Raw genomic sequence first — 20018 nt, forward strand, 5'->3', positions numbered from 1 at the left:
TATCCTGCTGATGATATGATTTTTCCCGTTTATATTTTTGTATTATTTTAACTTCCAAAAATTCATTTTCTAAAACAACTTTATGCATGTACAAGCATAACTAAAGCTCTAAGGTTTAGCAATTTACTTTCAACATTTTTTTTTTGTTTATAGAAAATATTTTTCATGCCCAATCAAATGAACAAGCCATTCGCCATTTATTTGCTAGAATCATTATCGGACATACCTAAATATTTCTACGCACTGCGTAATTTATCTAGGGTGTTTATTCGAGTCCACAAAACTAAGTCACCAGGATTCATTCATCACGTCGAGTACATTTTAAATCAAAAACCCGAGAAACTCGTTTCGGAAATTTCTCTTAGGCCTAAATTACAGTGCTAAACAAGCTAGTAACACCAGGGGTGTTACAGAAATCTTGACTTTGGGAGAAGTTTAATGTGCAACTGATCTAACATGATGTCGAAGAAATTAACTCTAGGTGGGAGGCAGCAGCCCAAAAGGTTCCAAAAGATCAAATGTGGAGATTCAATGGCATGGTTATTTAAATATTATTTGTTCAAAAAATGGTTATCTATATATTGTGGAATCTATGGAAGGAAAGAAATCGTAGAAATTTCGAGAACATGTTCTAAAACACCGAGCAAGTGGCATCAAAGGCTAAAGAGATTGACATGAGAAAGAGAGCTTTAACCGCCGCGGGGCAGCCCTTGATATCCCGTTTATTTTTTTTCTTTACTGCATGGAGCCTAAATGTGTCCCAGTGGGGAAAGAGTCCCCATTATTGTGTATAAACTCTTTCCCTAGCTTAATTGAAAGGCAGAACTCTTGCCACTTTTTTTTTTAAAAAAAAATTATGTCTGCTACGCACTCATAAAGCAAATTGTATTTTGGATGCAAATGCAATTAGTTTTTGGATACTAATCGCGAGAATGTATATTCTTCCTCATCATGCTTTTGAGAGGAAAAGGATCAAGCCCTTTATAAGATTTGAAGTTTTTATCGGAAGGTCTGGATTCCACACACGAAACACAACATCAGCCTTCTGTACTCTTCTATCCCGCACCTTATTTGGGAGGGAAAATGAAGTAAATTTCCCCACCAATACTGATTGCGTCTAAGGCCTCAGTTGGTGCTATTCCTTTTCCTGTAGATGCTGCATGAAAATTTCCTAGACCTGTGAAATTTGGGGAGTTGATAGATTTTATTTCCAGGCTTCAAAAGCTATTTTTTCTAAGAAAAAGAAAATGTCTATATATTGATTTAGATGTCGTGACCTGACGTCCATAAATGTCCATCGTCCGTGTTAGCAACTTTAGTTCATATCCAAACTTGTGTTCAGAAAACTCGACTCTTCAGGTGCATCAGTTAGGTCGGCTCAGGATTGTACTCAGTCAACCTCAACACCTACCTTTGTGTCTAGAGCACAGGTAGGACCTGAACTGACTCGTGCAGCCCGTTACCTTCCTTTGTCCTCGCATATAACAGTCCTAACTCAGAAGAGTCCAAACACATCTTAGATGAAAAGAGAGGACTCATGTGCAGTTCAGTTATTGACCACATAAAGTCGTGACTGAATAGCTGAAAACGATAAAGGTTCAAGCATACCATAACATCCATAACATTCAACAGTTGACAACAAGAACAAAAGCCATAGGAGTATAAAGGAACGGCATGAATATCCCATCCCATTACATTCTACACACATACCACAGAATTCTTAACAACAGGCTGCACGGCAGAAGTTGCAAAAGAACAAGGCTAAAAATAGAACAGACCCAGAGACAAGCAACTGTGCAATTCATTGGCAAACCGACATTGTTCATTTATCAGGTTGCCATCACAGCCGGCCTCCTGTGGCCTTGCAACAGCTGCCTCAGCTGCTGATACCCGCTGCGGTAGTGTTCAATGGAGAAGCACAGCTGCCTGATGGCCTCCCGCTTTCCCTCTGCGCTCTCGGATATCACAAGCTTCTGCTTCTCTACCTCTTCTTCCAGCTCAAAAATCTGTGCACGCAGCTCTGACAAGGACCTGTGTGCAGTATCAAATTCTGCCATCAGCTTGGCATGCTCAAACTGAAGCTGATTTAAGTGGTCATCCATCTGCTTCATCTTTTTGTCACGAGTCGTAATATCAGCTAGCAGTTTGGCCAACTCAAAATCAACTGTGGCTTTCTCAGATGACAATAATTCAAGCTTTCTCCTGAGATCAGCAATATCTTGACTGAGGACAGAAATCTGCTTCTCATTTTCGAGAGATTCTTCTTCCTTGTCAGCATAAACTTGCATAAGCTCTGCCGCCACAGAGGACAATTTGCCTTCAAGAGAAGCGTTTGCTTCAGATAACTTCAAAAGATCTGCAGTAAGAGAGGACTGCTCATGTGAATGTTTCTCCAAAGATTCAGACATAACCTGCTCCAGCTGCTTGATCTGGTCTTGAAGTACTGATTTCTCTTCTAAGGCTCTTTCTAGCTGGGCTTCCAGGTTCTTGATAGTTTCTGGTAGCTTTGCAACCTCTGTACCTGAGACCTCAAGGGCTCTTAAAAGTTGCTCAAACTCATTAGCGCGTTCTTTGAGAACTTCTTTCTCCTCTGCAACCTTTTCTAATTCTGCTTGTGTATTCCTTATTACTTCTTGCAGCTTAACTATCTCGGAAGCTGAATATTCTAAGCTGTGAGCTGCCTGCTCCAGTTCTTTAATCCGACACTTGAGCTGCAATTTCTCATGTGAAATTTTTTCTAGGTCACCTTCCATATTCTTGATGACTCCATGGAGCTTTCTAAGCTCATCCTCGACAGTAGACTTATCATGCAAATACTTCTCTGAGAGTATTCCAAGCTCATGTTTGCACTTATCAATTTCAAGATCACGATGTGCCAATTCAACCTCAAACTGCTTAGCAGTTGAGGCCATTGCACCTTTCAGCATTTCAATCTCATTTGTGCACTCAAACAGCACAGCTTCCAATGCTTCCTTTTCGATGTTGACTTCTGTTGAGCTCTCTAAAGCAGAATCCCTTTCTTCTGGATCCTTCTGAAGGTTGTTGGATTCCACATCTGAAGTATGCAGTTTTTCTTCATGTTCAGCAACTTTTGAGTTGGTACTCAAATCAATCTGGCAATGTGCATGCTTTTCCTCTGAAGCATCATGTTTTCCCCTTGCTTCTTGAAGCTCATCTTCTAGCTCAATAATTTTTTGGCTCAGGGCATAAACAATACTGCCATTTTCCTCTTTGGCCTCATCAAGCTCTGAATCAGAATCTGATGATGATGAAGACCTTTCACTACCCTTCTTGGATACATCAGAGCTAACACCAGAGCCAATGGAAATATCAAGGAAATCTGGCCCAGGCTTTTGCTTTTGCTTTTGCTGTGGCAAATTTTCTTGCATGTCAGACTTTGGAGATGAGGAACATTGTGTCTCAGAATCTGATTCAGAGACACCAAAAGAGCCATATGATTGAAGAGATGATGGAATGTTTTTGCGCAGTTCTCCAGTTAGACTGTCATATCGCGCAGAAAGAGCACGATACATGCGATAGAAGTTCTCCACATGAGTAATAAGTAAAGGCCGCTTCTCGTAAAACACCTCAGCTTTTTCTGCAGAGAACTCTCCTTCACCAATGAGCCCCAGCATTTGTTTCACCTGCTTCTCCATTTCTGTCCATTTAAAAAACACTTATATTCAGAAAACAACCAGGCATGCCTAAGTGGGTAATAAGTATTAAAATAAAAAAGACTGAGGCACTATAAACCATCTTGTGTAGCGAAGAATAACATGTCAGATTGTTTGGTGAGCACACAAGATCACAGTCCTTACCTTCTAGATTCTCAGAGAGCCACTTAGAATTTTGTGGACTAATATGACTGTCCCACCACCATGAGCGGGATTTTCCTGATTGTGCCTTTCTCTTCATCTTCACCAAAATATATGAAAATCTCCTCTGATATGCAAACCTAATTGAGATTCAAAAGGAACAACAGTGAGTAGTTAAAAGGGTGCGCATGATGCAAGCAACATGACTATCCTTGTTAAGAAAGCTGCAAGTGCAGGAGAAATAGAACCCCATGTAATCTATAAGAAATTTAAGACAGTCGAATAAATCATTCCAGTAGTCATAATAATGTAATCCATGAAAAAAAGGGGAAAAAATAAGTAGTAAAAATCTTTAAAACACAGAAATGTGTAAACTGCTGCCACAGGCCCATAACAAGTTATGCTATTAATTCCAGTTCCAATTAAGTACTACAACTTACCTGTATAAACAAAATAAAAATATGCAATGCTCTAGCCAACAGAGGAAGGGCGGGCCTGGTGCAAGCGGTAGAGACTTACCGCCTGCGACCGGAAGGTCCCGGGTTCGAGTCGCGGTCTCCTCGCATTGCACAGGCGAGGGTAAGGCTTGCCACTAACACCCTTCCCCAGACCCCGCACAGAGCGGGAGCTCTCTGCACTGGGTACGCCCGCTCTAGCCAACAGAGTCGGTCTTGCCTGCTCTTTAGAACATGGCAATTACTAATAATTTGTCTGAGAAAAGAGCAGCCTTGTCCTAGAAATAAGGATGGCAAGCAGCAGGACTAGAATTCAGATGCAAAATGCTAGGGACCAGAAAAATGTCACTTAATAGCTACCAAGAGAGGCAAGGAATCATTCCACTATGATCTTATCAGAATCGCTGTCGTCAAGCCCAGGAGAAGCAATAATCTGCTATCCAAAAAAATAGTAGCATACAAGCATTGAACGATAATGACCCTTTCTCTTCCTAAAAGGAAACATACTACTTTAGGAAGACTTCTGAAAAAGAGATAACATGTGCATTCTGATTTCAGAGAAACATACTACATTATATATCAGGATTAACATAAGAGAGGGTCAGCGACAAATAAATTTTATGCTTTGTGAGCAGTCTTGTCAGAAAAATAAATAAATATACATGTATATTGGGACATTTAGAAATTAATGACAATGAAGTTGATCAGACCTTGTATACCGATCAATTCTTTACATTATGAAAGGGCTGGGACTTGTTTATCACAACTGACAAGTCCAAGTGCAAAAGACACAGCAACTACAGCTCTAGAGCTGTTAGGTAGGTCAGGGAGCACGATTCAATGAACTGGAAATGAACTGAAACATAGACAAGAAGAATGGACAACACAAAGTACTACCCCACATTGATCAACACCTGAGGGTTGAAGCAAGATGCCGCAAACTCGCGACCAAAACTGCACTTGTCAATGTCCAGCGATGTAACAAATGAGACCACTCAAATTTAATACTATTAAGTATCTGGGATCCACAAAACAAACATGGCAGGGACGGGCACATGGAAGCCTGAGGTGATGGTCATTACCCCTGAGCGATCAGTTTCATTGAGTAATAAACAGAAAATAAAGCTATGAGTTTCCAGCTGCGCAAAATAACTAATTTAATGCATGGCTGAAGAAGTAACGTGTTTGCATTTTTCTGTTTTCCAATCCATGAATAAATGCCCTTATAAATCTGTCGAATTTTAAACTGAGAAAATGTTATCCCCGTTCATTTGTTGGTGGTACCAGTATTTAAAACTAAGAAAATGTTATCCCCGTTCCACCCATGGGAACATGGGACAAACTGATGCCATTCCTAGCCCATGCCTGCGAAGGATCCAGATAACTTTGCCTAGTATCAAGGTGGCCACAAATGGTACTGCCGATATTTCAGATGAACGCAAAGTTGTTGGAGATTTCCACAGCAAAAACTAAGGAATGAGCACAGATGAGCTAAATGAATTGCAGCCAGATTGGTGCTTAAAGGCTGCTGCCTAGTACAAGACAGCAATCTAAACAAGACCATCACACTCCCACAATCCCAGTAGCAGCATTCACTCTTGACACGGTTGAGCATTCAAGGCAGCACAGAAGCATCCGTGGATGGCTCCTGGAAGCACAGCATGGGTCGAATTCCCCCGAGACTGAACAGATCGGAGCCGCGGCAAGACCAACAAACAACAACAGTGGCGTCAGTCCCCAACGGGCAGCAAGATTTCGTGAAGAGAAGGAGGCCATGCCAGAATCATCAGAGCCGGACGCGACGATCGCCCGCTCAACCCCCCAAAACTAACCAAAATCGAGAAGCAGAGATCGACAGCAATCCAGAGAAGCCGAGATTCCGAGACACCGCGAGAAGAAGGAAGAAGATGAAAAAAAAAAAAAATCCCGCATCACAAATCCACCACCAACAATCGACAGAAGAGGGCGAGGAGGAGGGGCCAGGGGGCAGGCATTACCGGAGCTCGCAGATCAACAACGCGAGCGCAGGGAATGGAGTGGAGGCAGAGCGCAGCAGCGGTTGCTGTTCCTGGCACGCGGAACTGCGGAATGGTGGGGGTCGAGCACTCGAGCGAGCGCTAAAGCCCAGAACCCGCCGGAGCGCGTGGGCGAGCGTTAGCGCGCAGTTACCTTAATGCCCCTGCCGCCTCACCAGCCGGAGGCGTTTAATTTAGGTTATTTTATGGTAATAATTTACCAGCGGAAGGAGGCAAAGAAAAGGGTTAACGGCGCTAATTTAATTGCGAGGGAGAGGGAGGGTGGGCGCTTCCGTGGTGGGCCCCACGGGGGCCGGGCCGGGCCGGGCCGCCGGTTCTGCTCGCTGCCGCGGGGACACCGGAAAACGGGAAAGCCTGGGATCACGGTGCCACGGCCGGGCCCCGGGCACGCATTGGATCCTCCATTTCCTCTGTTTGTGGGCCTTGCGCCCCTGCCACGGCCGCCGGTTCTGCTGCTGCTTTTGTTTTTGTTTTTGTTGTTGTTTTGTTGTTTCCTTGGAAAACACATAAATACTTTTCCCTCCCCTTTTTCCTGTACCTGAATGAAAAAAACAACAAATGATGAGGGCCGTCTTTTGCGAATGGCACGACAATCAGGGGTCATTCCGTTTAGTATATACATACAACTTTACAAAGGCCCAGAAAAACACACGTGTTACGACATACTCCCTCGGTCTGAAAAAAAAATATAATTCTCAAATCTCGATAAACCAAATACTTTTAACAAAATTTTACAAAAAACATTAAATGATACAAAATAATCATCGTTAGATTAGTTATGAAATATAATTTCATAATAAACCAATTTAATGATATTAATATGAATACTGTTCATTTTTTTCCTGATCAAATTTTTTTTGACAATAACAACTTTTAATATATAACGTTAAAGTACAGTATATTAGTGTGGGAAAAGAATTCCTAAATTACAAAGTACAGTCAAGTAGAATCTACTGCTGATCTGCTTCTAAAGACATAGGTGATGCTCTAGTAGGGGGCCAGGGTCCGTCGGGGCCACGTGCCCACGAGAAGTGACCATGATAGAAGTATCTAGGGTTCTCGTTCTCGTACTCCGATAATATAGCCGGCACTCTCCTCGCTTGTCTAATTGGTTTTCCTTTTCAAGGATAAGTAGTCTTGAGTTGTAAATAGGACTTTCATTGAGCTCAAGAAAATAGTACGAGAGCCACCTGTATTAAATCTGACGACCTGCAACAACGGTGGTCAGCGGTTAACCCGAACTTTTCTGGTTTAGTTTCCAAAAAGTTTCTAAAAAATACTATAGTAGCCATCACATCAAATTTTGCGATACGTGTATGGAGCATTAAATGTAGACGAAAAAAACTAACTGTACAGTTTGGTTAGAAATCACGATAGAAACGTTTTGAGTCTAATTAGTCTATAATTAAACACTAATTACTAAATAAAAATAAAAAGTGCTACAGTAATCAAGTTCCTAAATTTCCCGGACTAAACACAGCCTTCCATGTCTGCGGAAGGACAGAGACAGAGGGCACCGGAAAACATGAACTTGCTTTGAATCCGTCACCTGCCAGCCACCGAGATTCAGAGAACTAAAGGCGTGGCAGGCATGTGTCACCGATCTGGAGCAGCCAGGGACAGCAAGCACTACATGGGATCCACGGCCTTGTTTAAATTGGGGTTAGAAATTAATATTTAGTACTGTAGCACTTTCGTTTGTATTTAACAATTATTGTCCAATTATGACCTAACTAGGCTCAAAAGATTTGTCTGGTAATTTACAATCAAACTGTGTAATTAGTTATTTTTTTATCTATATTTAATACTCCATGCATGTGTCCAAAGATTTGATGTGATGGAGAGAGAGTGAAAAAACTTGCATTCTAAACAAGGCCCACGTTTCAGCTCATTGAATCTTGGTCGATAAACACCGTAAAATGTTGCGAGAGAACAAACCGAATATTTGTTAAAGCCGAACGAGGCAGTTGTGTCGTTGGGGCCCATAGCTCAGCAGGAGAGGCCCACCAGCACCAGCCGGATCGGATGCGTCGAAGATGTAGCGCTTCGTCTAGAGTCCCGCGACGACTGCGGGCCTCCACCGCTCGGGAGGAGACCCTGATGCGCTTCATCCCCAACCGGTCGTCACCATGGTAGGTCGTGTTAGTTAAGCCATGCGCTTTAGCTGTAAATAGATAGGCACTGCATGTTTCTGTTTCTGTTTGTATGTGCATGAGCACTGAGCTATGGTTGCCGATAGTGATCATGAGAATAGCTCCTGCACACACCTAGGCAATCGGTGATGAATGCATGCTGTAGACGTGGGGATGGACACGTCGTGCACGCGGTGTGCGGCCAACCACTGAGAGCTTTACTCTTTGTAATCCACAATAAAAGGAGAAATACAGATCAGAAAACGCTGTGTTTTTGGGCAGCACCAAACTCTGTGTGTTCACTGCATTCTTTGAGTTCATGTGTGTACTGATCGTCTTCTTGCTTGTGTGCATGAGCTCGCTAGCGTCGCCCTGGGCCTGACAATTGGTATCAAAGCCAAGGTTCAGGGGGGCCTCGACGTCGCCATGGTGTCTCCACCGAGACTGCATGGTCGCTCACCGTCCGACAAGAAGAACGACGGCTCCAGCGGCTCCGGCGCCAAGACGCCGCCGCGCACGCCCACGCCAAGCCGTTCTCCACCACGCCGATCACGCACGCGCGACGCACGTCGCTCACGTACCCGGGATGCACGTCGTCCGTGGGAGGTGGTGATCGAGCGCATCATCAGGGAGGGCAGCAGCTTCGGCAACTGGCCACAGCTGACGAGGACCAACTACAACGAGTGGTCGCTCCGCATGAAGCTGAAGATGCAAGCGCATCACCTCTGGGACGCCGTTGAGTACGACGACTTCGACGATGACCACAGCGCGCTCGACGCAATCTACAGTGTCGTCCCGGCGGAGATGGTGCCGGCGCTCGCGACCAAGGCAACCGCCAAGGACGCCATCAAGACACTTCGCATCGGCGACGACCGCGTGCGAAAGGCGACGGCGCAGAACCTCCGCGCTAAGTACGAGGCGATCGCGCTCCACGGCAGCGAGGCGGTCGAAGACTTCGCGCTCTGACTGACCGGCATCGTCCAGCGGCTGGCAACCCTCGCAGATCCCGAGCCGAACGAGAAGGTCGTGGCGAAATACCTGCGTGTCGTCTGCCCGAGGTACAAGCAGCTCGTCATCTCCATCGAAACCCTCCTTGACATTTCCCAACTCTCGATCGAGGAGGTCACCGGCAGGCTGAAGGCAGCGGACGACATCAAGCCCATGCCGCCCTAAGCTGCCGGTGGCAAATTGCTGCTCACGGAGGAGCAGTGGCTGGAGAGGTACAAGCAGAAAGGAACAGAGTTAGGGCATGGCGGTTCGAACTTCGGAGGCCGCGCCAAGCACCATGGGAAGCCACGCGGCCGTGGCAGCGGCAGCAGCGATGACGCTCGCGGCGACTCAGGCTCAGGGCGCGCCGGCCCTGATGACCTTTGTAAGAGATGTGGCAAGAAAGGCCATTGGGCCCAGCACTATCGCGGCAAGTTGAAGGTGGAGGAGCAGGCCCACACAGCCCAAGACAACAAGCCATGTTGATGTTCGCATACGGGGCCGAGGAGGAGTCTACGCCGTCCACCTCGCCCCTTCTTCCCCAAGCGCCGCTGCCGCACCCCAAGGAGGCGCCGCCGCCGCATCCCACGCAGACGGGCGGTGGAGATGCTGCCTCCCCGCATCAGCGCGAGCTCCTAGAGGCGAACCGGCCGCCGCCACCGATGTCACCCCAATGTCGTGCCAGCTCGAGCTCCTAGAGGCCAAGGTGTTCGCCACCTTCGACGCTGCAGATGACTGGGACCCGAAGCACTGGGTCCTGGACACGGGGGCCATGAATCACATGACCGGCTCCCGTGGCGCCTTCTCCGAGCTCGACACCGGCATCGTCGGCACGATCTGCTTCGGCGACGGCTCCGTCGTCAAGATTGAGGGCCGCGGCACCATTCTGATCGTCTGCAAGAATGGGGAGCACCACACCTTCGCCAACGCCTACTTCATTCCCCGCCTCACCACGAACATCATTAGCGTCACCCAGCTCGACGAGGTGGGGTTCCAGGTGCTCGTTGAAGGAGGAGTGATGTGGATTTGTGATGAGGAGCGCCGCCTGCTCGCCAAGGTACACCAGAGTCCAAGCCGGCTCTACATGCTCGACGTCAACATTGCAAGGCCAGTGTGCTTTGCTACACATGCCACGGAGGACGCATGGTTGTGGCATGCCCGATTCGGGCATGTCAACTTCAGCGCACTCAGGAAGATGGGGCGTGAGGAGCTGGTCCGAGGCATGCCCCTGCTAGACCAAGTCGACCAAGTCTGCGATGCCTGCCTCGCCGACGAGCATCGGCGGACGTCATTCCCACAGCGTGTGCTCTCGCGTTCAACCGAGGTGCTGCAGCTGCTGCACGGGGACCTCTGCGGACCCATCACGCCACCGACGCCCAGCGACAATCGCTACTTCCTCCTTCTCGTCGACGACCACTCGAGGTACATGTGGATCGCGCTGCTGCCTTCCAAAGATGCCGCAGCTATGGCGTTCAAGCGCATTCAGGCAGCAGCGGAGCATAAGACGGGGAAGCTGGTTCGTGCACTTTGCACGGACCAAGGAGGAGAGTTCCTGGCACGGGACTTCGAGGACTACTGCGCCGAGCTAGGTCTACGTCGTGAGCTCACGGCGCCGTATTCCCCTCAGCAAAATGGCGTCGTCGAGCGGCGTAATCAGTCCATGGTGAGCACTGCTCGGAGTATGCTGAAGGCAAAAGACCTCCCTGGCATCATCTGGGGAGAGGCAGTCACCACAACTGTCTACCTGCTCAACCGCGCGTTGTCCAAGAGCATCGGCGGCAAGACCCCGTACCAGCTCTGGACTGGCAGCACCCTTGGCGTCCAGCATCTGCGCACCTTCGGCTGCATCGCCCACATAAAGATCATGGCGCCGAACCCGAAGAAACTCGACGACCGCAGCCGGCGCACCATCTTCGTCGGGTACGAGGTAGCTTCCAAGGCGTACCGCGTCTTTGATCCATGGACGCGGCGTGTGCACATCAGCCGTGATATCGTGTTCGATAAAGCGGCCAGTTGGAACTGGAACGGGGAGCTAGACGGTGCCGAGCCGAGCTTCACAATCGAGCTGGAGTCTGGTGAGCAGGCACCAACAAGCACTATCATCTCCACCACCTCCATGATGACGTCCTCCCTAGGCTCCACCTCGACGTCACCTGCGCCGATGACTTCCCCAGCAACGCACGGCATCGGGCTGATGTCGCCCACCACTCTAGCACATGCTGCAGGAGGAGCGGTGGAATTTGCTTCTCCACCTAAAGGCGAGGCAAACCTGGATGCTGACCATGATGATGCACCGCTCCGGTTTCGGCGGGTGGACAATGTGCTGGGCTCTGCTTCTCCACCAGGGCTGGCACAACGGGAGCTGGAGGAACACTTGCTGTTGGCCAGCGACGCTGAGCCAGCCTGTTTTGCCGAGGCGCAGAAGCACGAGTGTTGGCACCATGCCATGCTCGACGAGATGACGGCGATCGAGGCGAATGGGACATGGAAGCTTGTTGACCCTTCGCCACGCTCTCAACCCATTGGGCTCAAGTGGGTCTTTAAGGCAAAGAAGGACGCGGCCGGGCTCATCTCTAAGTATAAAGCCCGGCTGGTCATGAAAGGCTACGTGCAACGGTAAGGTGTCGACTTCGACGAAGTTTTTCGCGCTGGTGGCACGGCTAGAGTCCGTGCGGCTTCTTCTTGCACACGCCGCGAACGAGGGCTGGGCTATCCACCATATGGAAGTCAAATCCGCCTTCCTCAACGGTGAGTTGCAAGAGGAAGGTCTACGTTGAACAGCCGCCGGGTTTTGTCCTCAAGGGGCAAGAAGGCAAGGTCCTGCATCTCGTCAAGGCATTGTATGGGCTCCGTCAAGCTCCCTGGGCTTGGTATGCGAAGCTGGACAGCTCGCTGCTAAGGCTCGTTTTTCGACGCAGCGACTCTGAGCATGCCGTGTACCTGCGCGGCGAGGGCGCTCGCCGCCTCATCGTCGGTGTGTACGTCGACGATCTTGTCACCACCGGCGGCAACGCAGGCGACATCGACGAGTTCAAGTTGCAGATGAATGCCACATTCTAGATGAGTGACCTGGGGCTGCTTCACTACTACCTTGGCCTGGAAGTGACGTAGTCTACAAGCGGCATCACCTTGGGCCAGAGCGCGTATGCAGCAAAAATTCTCTAGAATGCCGGGCTGGCTGGCTGCAACCCCAGTCACATTCCCATGGAGCCACGCCTCAAGCTGAGCAAGGAGAGCACCTCACCAGCAGTCGACGCCACGGCGTACAGGAGCATTGTCAGCTCGCTGCGCTACCTGGTGAACACCAGGCCGGACCTGGCTTACTCGGTGGGTTACGTAAGCAGGTTCATGGAGAAGCCAACCACCGAGCACTTGGCTACCGTGAAGAGGGTGCTGCGATACATCTCTGGCACTCTGGACTACGGCTGCTACTACACCAGGAAGGAGAAGGAAGCGCATCTTGTTGGCTTCAGTGACAGTGATCATGCCGGGGACATCGACACTCGCAAGAGCACTTCCGGCGTCCTCTACTTCCTCGGCAACAACGTCATCACCTGGCAGAGCCAAAAGCAGAAAGTCGTGGCCCTGTCCTCATGCGAGGCTGAGTACATCGCAGGGACTACTGCTGTCTGCCAAGGTGTATGGCTCATGCGCCTCCTGTCCGAATTGAAGGGCAAGAGGGAAGGCGCGGCGAAAATCTACATCGACAGTGAGTCTACCATCCAGCTGAGTAAGAATCATGTCTTCCATGATCGTAGTAAACACATAGATCTAAGATACCATTTTATTCGTGAGTGCATCGAGGAAGGCAGGGTGTGTGTTGCCTCTATTGGCACCTCTGATCAGCCGGCAGATATCTTGACGAAGGCACTGGCGCGGGAACGCTTCTGTGAACTTCGAGCCAAGCTTGGCCTCGTCAAATTCAAGTAGATGCACATGGCTTAGGAGGAGATTTGTTAGTTAAGCCATGCGCTTTAGCTGTAAATAGATAGGCACTGCATGTTTCAGTTTCAGTTTGCATGTGCATGAGCACTGAGCTGTGGCCGCCGTGCACGTAGGAGGTAGTGGCCGTGAAAATAGCTCCTGCACACACCTGAGCGATCGGTGATGAATGCATACTGCAGACGTGGGGATGGACGCGTCGTGCACGCGGTGTGCGGCCAACCACCGAGAGCTTTGCTCTTTGTAATCCACGAGCTTAGCAGCACCAAAATCTATGTGTTCACTACATTATTTGAGTTCGTGTGTGTACTGATCGTCTTCTTGCTTGTGTGCATGAGCTCGCCGGCGTCGTCCACCGTCGCCCCGGGCCTGACAGGTCGCACAAGCGCGCGTGCTGGCGAACCCGGCCATGGCACCGTTGCTTCCTTCTCCGGCATCTCGCGAGGAAGCACGAGAGGACGCGGACCCAGCCCTCGCACAGGCGCGAGCTCCACCACTCCCGACCTGCCGCTTCTTTTGTCTGGGATGTAGGTGACCTTGACGGCACTGCTATGGAAGTTGTAGCTGACCACACCTCTGCCTTCGCTCGAACTAGATGGGAGCGGCACCATGCCGCCCACACGGCCAGGGAGCAAGCAAAGAAGAAGCATGGAAGGATAGGAATGCTTTATTGTAGTACTCACCTTGTCGTAATGGAGGAGGCCCAATCCGGCCACCATGGCCGCGAGGAGCCTGCCCACCTCCAAGAACACGAAGGCGAGGAGGACAGTAGTCCTCAGTACACCCATCCGGGCGCCTTATTCCACTAAGGGAACTACTGGAGAAGAGGGGGGCCTGCCCTCCTACCCTCGTCGCCGGCGAGCACGCCGGAGAAGAAGGGCAGGGGGCGGAGGAAAGCCATTGGGGGCGCTTGCTCACTGGGAGACTCGCTCACTGGGGGCTTGAACTACATTGACAAGAACGGATACCATAATTGTATTGTTTTATGGTCGGAGGTAGTACAACCAAACGCATGCAAGCAAACCTTCAGATTTAGGTTGCAAAGACTCTTCTCCAGTCAAGCACTGGTTTTTATATATAAGTTCAATTCATTCGTCACACGCACAGGTTCACAACAGCTTCCATAAGAAAAACAGACGAGTGCGCGCGACGCCAGGGGGACAAAACTGTAAAGCGTCATCATCTCCAGGCAAACATGGGATTAGCACACAAATGACTATACACAGGGAAACCATCACAGGCGAGCGAACGGACACAGATCGTTTGCCCACTCCTACTTCTGCCACTAGGACGAACTGGCACCAGCGGCTGCTAGCACTTTCCTCTCGAGCTCAGGTTTGTTCGCGCCGACGAGCTTGTCGATCTGCTGCCCGTTCTTGAGGAAGAAGAATGTCGGCGTTGCGCGGATGTCCCATGACGAGCTGAAGTCCTGGAGATGAATAGTCTCTAAAAGAATTAGATGAATTGGGCTGATGAAAGCATCGGGCCAACTGTCAAACAAGAGCTATCAGGATGGAAATATATTCCTACCACTTGAGTAAAGTGTCGTGTAACATAAAAACTGATAGCATGTTTTGGCTCAACCACTATAAGTACAGCACTTATCTACAAAATTGATGTTCCATCCTTAGAATCTTTAACTCAAAAAAACTGTAACTGTAGATAGACTTATCCTGGCCTACTTTAAAACTTTCGCAGTAATTCTCATTCTCAGTTGAAAGCAAAAGTGAACATTTTGGGTGCACCTAGGTTATTCAATGAGGCTGAAACATAGAGCAATCTGCCCAAACAACCTTGAAGAATTTAATGCAAGAACCTAGCAGGATCAACAGGCAAAATAATAATACCAATACAGCATCAAGACTAGATGCATTGCTTGATTACAAAGAAGTCCAAGCCATGTATATTTCCAAGAACTGATTCGACATATGTAAGATTGAATTACCGTCAGGTCATCAACGTCTATTGTCAAGAACATGAGTTGAGGATAAGTCTTTGACATCTCAGCATAGACAGGAGCAATGACACGGCATGGCCCACACCAGGAAGCACTGAAATTTGCCACAACCTACAAAAATAAACAGGTGAGTCTAACAAATATAATTCTATAACTTGTACTGCAAATTCTCATCTGCTAGTTCACATAACAAAGTGGCCTTACAAGAAATCAGGAGTTCAGACTTCAGAGGTCTAAACAAACTAAAAAGTTCAAGAACACCATAAGATGGCTGTAATAAAATGATATGGTTCAATTTTATAGTATGACTATGCTAGCAGAAGTTCCAGTTCATAAATTAGCAAATACTCCATGCGCTCCAGCATATTATTCAGAAGAGTTCAGGCTTTACAAGTCAGAACAAAAGTAGAATTTCAAGACCAGAGGTGCCTCTTAGAAACTGAAATAGTGCTTTTTGTTGGATTACCATGCATGCCAAAGTTCTAGCACATAACTTTTAAAAGTTCTCAACCAGAAGTTTTCTGAAAGATATGAATTAGTGAATCATGTTCAGACAACAAAAGCAGCAGGAAACCAACTTTTTGTGGGCAATTTTGTAACTTGTTAACTGGCTATTGGGCTATTGGAAGCATGAGCTTTATCATCTCATCCACACCTCAAACTCTCAAAGTTTTTCATTTAACAAATTGGCCACGATTGATACTAGGCAGTTTATGCAGGCTGATTTCTTGAACCTATTAGCTCCATAGCAAAGCACCCACAATGCAAAGTGATAGAATTAAACACCATGTAACGCGTAACCAAAATCACAATACACGAAGGACATCTCCAGTCCTTTAACTTTTACTTACGGTTTTTCCATCTCTGTTTGCTTCTGCAATCTTCTGCTCCCAGCCCTCTTTAGTTGTTATAAGATGCACGTTTCCACCTTTGAAATTGAGCCTGTCTTCGTCGTCATCATGACGTGCCTGAACAAAGACGAAAAAAGTTTTTAACTTCCAAGGAAAAACACTTGCACTTTCAAGATTGGTATCCTTTGAGAAGGCTCACCTTTCCCGCACAGCCTCCCATTGCGCACTCCAATCAACAAAGCTAACACACCAGCGAACAAAATACTGCCAGAATAATGGCATACCAGTCAACTTGTATCCAAAAGGAATCACAATGTTCTGATAAACACTGAATTTGAATGAGGTACATTATTCATCGAAAATTGGGCAAACAGTATGCCATAACTGATAAGTGCCATGGAGTGTGAAAAGTGATAAACTAGTGGTAAACTGCAAGGAAAGGAAAACACTACGACACCTATGTTGCCCATAACAGGCCAGTAAATTGTTCTAACATTCAGCAATTATGCTGCTAGCATATCTGAAAACATCGTCTATGGACAACATGACAAAGCACAATGAAGCATTTTTCTTGTGAATTTCACAAAATTTGTGACAACCCACTCGAGATGTCAACGGGGAATTCCCCGTCGGGGGTTACTGCCCCATCCCCGTCCCCGCGGGGGCAAATTTCCCCCGTCCCCGTCCCCACGAAGGCTCACGGGGAGCACTTCTTCCCCATCCCCGCTCGGGGATCCCATCCCCGCATCAACTCACCACCTGAAGTGCTAGCTTTGTTGAAGGCCAGTAGCAGTTGCAGAAACATAGGCCCATGCTGGCCCATTAGTCTGAAATGTAAACCAACAGTCCAGAGAACACAATTTTGCTTTGTTTTGGCTAGGGTGCCCCTTATTTTATAGCTCCCTCCCTCCGCACTCCGCGCTCCGTAACCGATGTGGTACTAAAGCTTTGCCTCATCTCCAGTTCTCCACCAAACGCAACGTGTTTTTTATTGGGCCTCCCGTCGCATCCGGCCCATTGCTCAAATGGGGGAGGAAGCTGTCAGGCCGGGCCATTGCTCGAACGGGGGAGGCTGTCAGGCCGGCCCAGCTAGCTTAAGGAGGAGCCTCCTTAGTGCACATGGAATTAAGCCTTAAACATTTCGGGTCCCCGTGGGGAACGGGGACGGGGCATGCATACCATCCCAGTCCCCGATGGGGATGATTTTTTCCCATTTAATTCCCCATGGGGAGAAGATTTGTACCATCCCGTCCTCTAATGGATGAATTCCCCGCGGGGAATCGGGGAACCGGACCCGTTGACATCTTTCCAACCCACCCCAGCTAAATCCCTGAAACCTCCCGGAAAATATAGAGCAGCTTAAGAGCCTCGGCAAGGCGGACAACAAAAACGACCACCACGCGCTTCCACGAAGCATTTCCTTGTGACAACCCACCGCAGCTAAATTCCCGAAACCTCCCATCATCTCGGTAAGCAAGGCCGTATCGTTCGAGACGAAGAATCGCAATCTTTGGATACCCCCGCACGGGACCCCAATTTGTCTCTAAACGGATCCGCCAGAAGCCGCACCGTAACCATGGGATCGAATCAGCGATCAACCAAGCAAGCAAAGGATTACCTGAGAACAGAGCAGGAAATCCGGCCGGCCAGGGGAGCCGGCGCCAATTCCGGACCAGCGCCGAGGGCAGGGATCTGATTCGCCGCCGCCGCAGCAGCCGCTGCCGCCCGTGTCACGGGATTCCAGGAGAGGAAGAGGGAGGGATGCAGGGAGGAGAAGGAAACGGGGGTGCGGGCGGACCGCGGACGTGGAATTCTAGGCGGCTGGCTCGCGATTTGTTCTTGGTGGGCACGCGAGACGAAGACGACGACGAGACGAAGACGACGACGAGGCGGAGGCGACGACGCGGCGGAGTTGGATGGTTCCGTTCGGCTTCCCGCGTCAGGCCAGGCCCAGGCGTGACCCCACCCCGCCCCGCGTCGCACCGGCCACCGTTTTCCGCCTGCGAATTTTGCTTCCGTATCCCTTTTAGCCTCTTTCTTTTTTTTTGAAGGAAAATGAAACATTGTTTTTCTGAGGACACAAAAATTGGTAACCAATTTCGCATGTGGATTTCCTGCCTCGACTCCGGGTCCACGTGGATAATGCCTTTGTCCCCGGACCATTAGCACCTCTTCACAAATGTGCAGCTTCTTGTAAGGCCCTGCGCACCTGATTTTGGAACTTCAAATTTTGGGGGGGAAAAGACGTGTCTATTGTGTGTTTTTTTTTTTTTCATTTCATTTTTTCGTTTGTGTTTATTTAGACAACTACTACTACCAGGGCCACCATGATCCCTGTTCATTGCATTGCCACCGGTCAAGAGTTAAGAAGTACTCTACATTTGTATGGTATATGGGTATGTATTTGGATTAAGAAAGCTTACTTTTAAGTTCGGTAATGCTACCAATCAGACGTCCGTCGACGGCTCTGCGCCGGATGTCCCCTGTTTGTAGACACAACGTTCAGAAGGCTATATATCCTACCATTCCTATCCGTTCTCTCTACTCCCCTCTAGTCGTCGCAGAATAAAAAAAAACTCACGGTGATACCGCGCTCCGCCGTGCCTCCTACACGCCTTCCTCTCCACCGCGCCTCCCGCCGGCCTTCCTCTCCACCACCACCGAGCCCACACCGTCGCGATGTGCTCCCCCAAGACTGCACAGCCGCTGCCGCCTCGCTGCGCGAGGTCACACCCACCCAACTGCTGTTGTCGGCTCCACCACGGGCACCGCATGCGCCCCTATCGCCAGGGGCAGCGTCGCCACTCACTGAGGGGCACGCAGCCGCCCGCCCCTGTCGCCCTCCTTCTACACTGCGACTACACAGCCGGATCCCGTTGTATAGTGCTTCGCCCTCCTGGCTGCCAGGTTTTGCTGAAAGCGTATATTCCAAGTGTATGTTTTAAGTGTTTCAGATATTTTAGAGGTATGTTACAAGTGTTTCAGATGGATGTTGGAAAAGTAGATCGGGATGTTGCATATGGTTGTACACATATGTTGCAAAGGTCTGTTATCAGTGTTTCATATGTGTTTTCTTTATGTATGTCGCAAGTGTGTTTATCTAGATGTTGCATGTGTTTTATCTGGGTGTTGCGTACGTTTGCAAAGGTTTTCAAGTGTTTTTAGGATTTTTTTTCAAGTGTTATAGAAACATGTTGCAAGTGTATGTTTTAAATGTTTCAGTTGTTTCAGACATATGTTGTAAGTGTTTATTTGGATATTGCATATGTTGCAAGTTTTTTATTTGAATGTTGCATATGTGGCAGTGGCTACACATATGTTGCAAGCATATTTTTCAAATATTTCATTTATTTTAGACATATATTGCAGCAAGTCCTCCATGTTGTAAGTGTTTCATGAGGCGGGCGAGCGAGCATCGGGGAGCGCAGTAGGGTGAGCAGACGTGGGCACGTAGCATGGCATGTGCGAGCAGCAGGGCGCAGATGAGCATTAGCAGGGTGCGGGCAAGCAAGGCGCAACGAGCAAGAGGGCAGGCATGCATGCTCCAATGCGCGTCCGCGTGTGGGGCCAACCAGAGGAAGCGCGTGGGAGACAACCACCCGACGTGGGACCCGTCACAGAGGCAGGGGCGCTGGAGCATTGCTGTTTTCTACCGATCCATTTTGACCGCTGGTTGGCCCATCTGACAGCCTAGGGAGGTGTGCTCCGCTGGCTGTTCGAGCGCACATCCGCTAGTGTGCAGGGGGCAAGTGCACCGCATGGGCAGCACGGGCAAGCATGCACTGGGCTAAGCGGCGGACGTGGCACGAATGTCTAGATGCATGCTTTTGTCCAGACATCCAG

The 20018-nt window shown here is 48.9% G+C and overlaps 3 protein-coding genes across 5 annotated transcripts; 1 reads left to right on the forward strand and 2 right to left on the reverse strand.

The window, feature by feature from the left end:
* Positions 1-1582: 1582 nt before the first annotated feature.
* LOC136512304 (protein NETWORKED 4B-like) lies at positions 1583-14209 on the reverse strand. 3 transcript variants are annotated; one of them, XM_066506268.1, is made up of 3 exons: positions 14051-14209; positions 3819-3955; positions 1583-3658 (listed from the first exon to the last, which is right to left on the reverse strand). In XM_066506268.1, the coding sequence occupies exons 2-3, from the start codon at positions 3913-3915 to the stop codon at positions 1830-1832; spliced, it is 1926 nt and encodes a 641-aa protein (XP_066362365.1). In that variant the 5' UTR covers positions 3916-3955; positions 14051-14209; the 3' UTR covers positions 1583-1829. The 3 variants fall into 3 exon arrangements, with proteins under 3 accessions (XP_066362365.1, XP_066362366.1, XP_066362364.1); XM_066506269.1 differs by lacking the exon at positions 14051-14209 and adding an exon at positions 6268-6423; XM_066506267.1 differs by lacking the exon at positions 14051-14209 and adding an exon at positions 4335-6147.
* On the forward strand, positions 12630-13355 carry LOC136510554 (secreted RxLR effector protein 161-like). The gene has a single exon (XM_066504964.1). It carries the CDS (start codon positions 12630-12632, stop codon positions 13353-13355), a length of 726 nt encoding a protein of 241 aa, XP_066361061.1.
* A 189-nt stretch (positions 14210-14398) lies between the features above and the next one.
* LOC136512305 (thioredoxin H4-2-like) lies at positions 14399-18164 on the reverse strand. Its single transcript, XM_066506270.1, has 5 exons — positions 17794-18164; positions 16375-16439; positions 16176-16292; positions 15313-15435; positions 14399-14796 (listed from the first exon to the last, which is right to left on the reverse strand). Exons 2-5 carry the CDS (start codon positions 16393-16395, stop codon positions 14653-14655), a joined length of 405 nt encoding a protein of 134 aa, XP_066362367.1. The 5' UTR covers positions 16396-16439; positions 17794-18164; the 3' UTR covers positions 14399-14652.
* Between the last annotated feature and the right edge of the window lie 1854 nt (positions 18165-20018).

Source organism: Miscanthus floridulus, chromosome 16 (genome assembly GCF_019320115.1).
Source record: "Miscanthus floridulus cultivar M001 chromosome 16, ASM1932011v1, whole genome shotgun sequence".
Taxonomy (NCBI): domain Eukaryota; kingdom Viridiplantae; phylum Streptophyta; class Magnoliopsida; order Poales; family Poaceae; genus Miscanthus; species Miscanthus floridulus.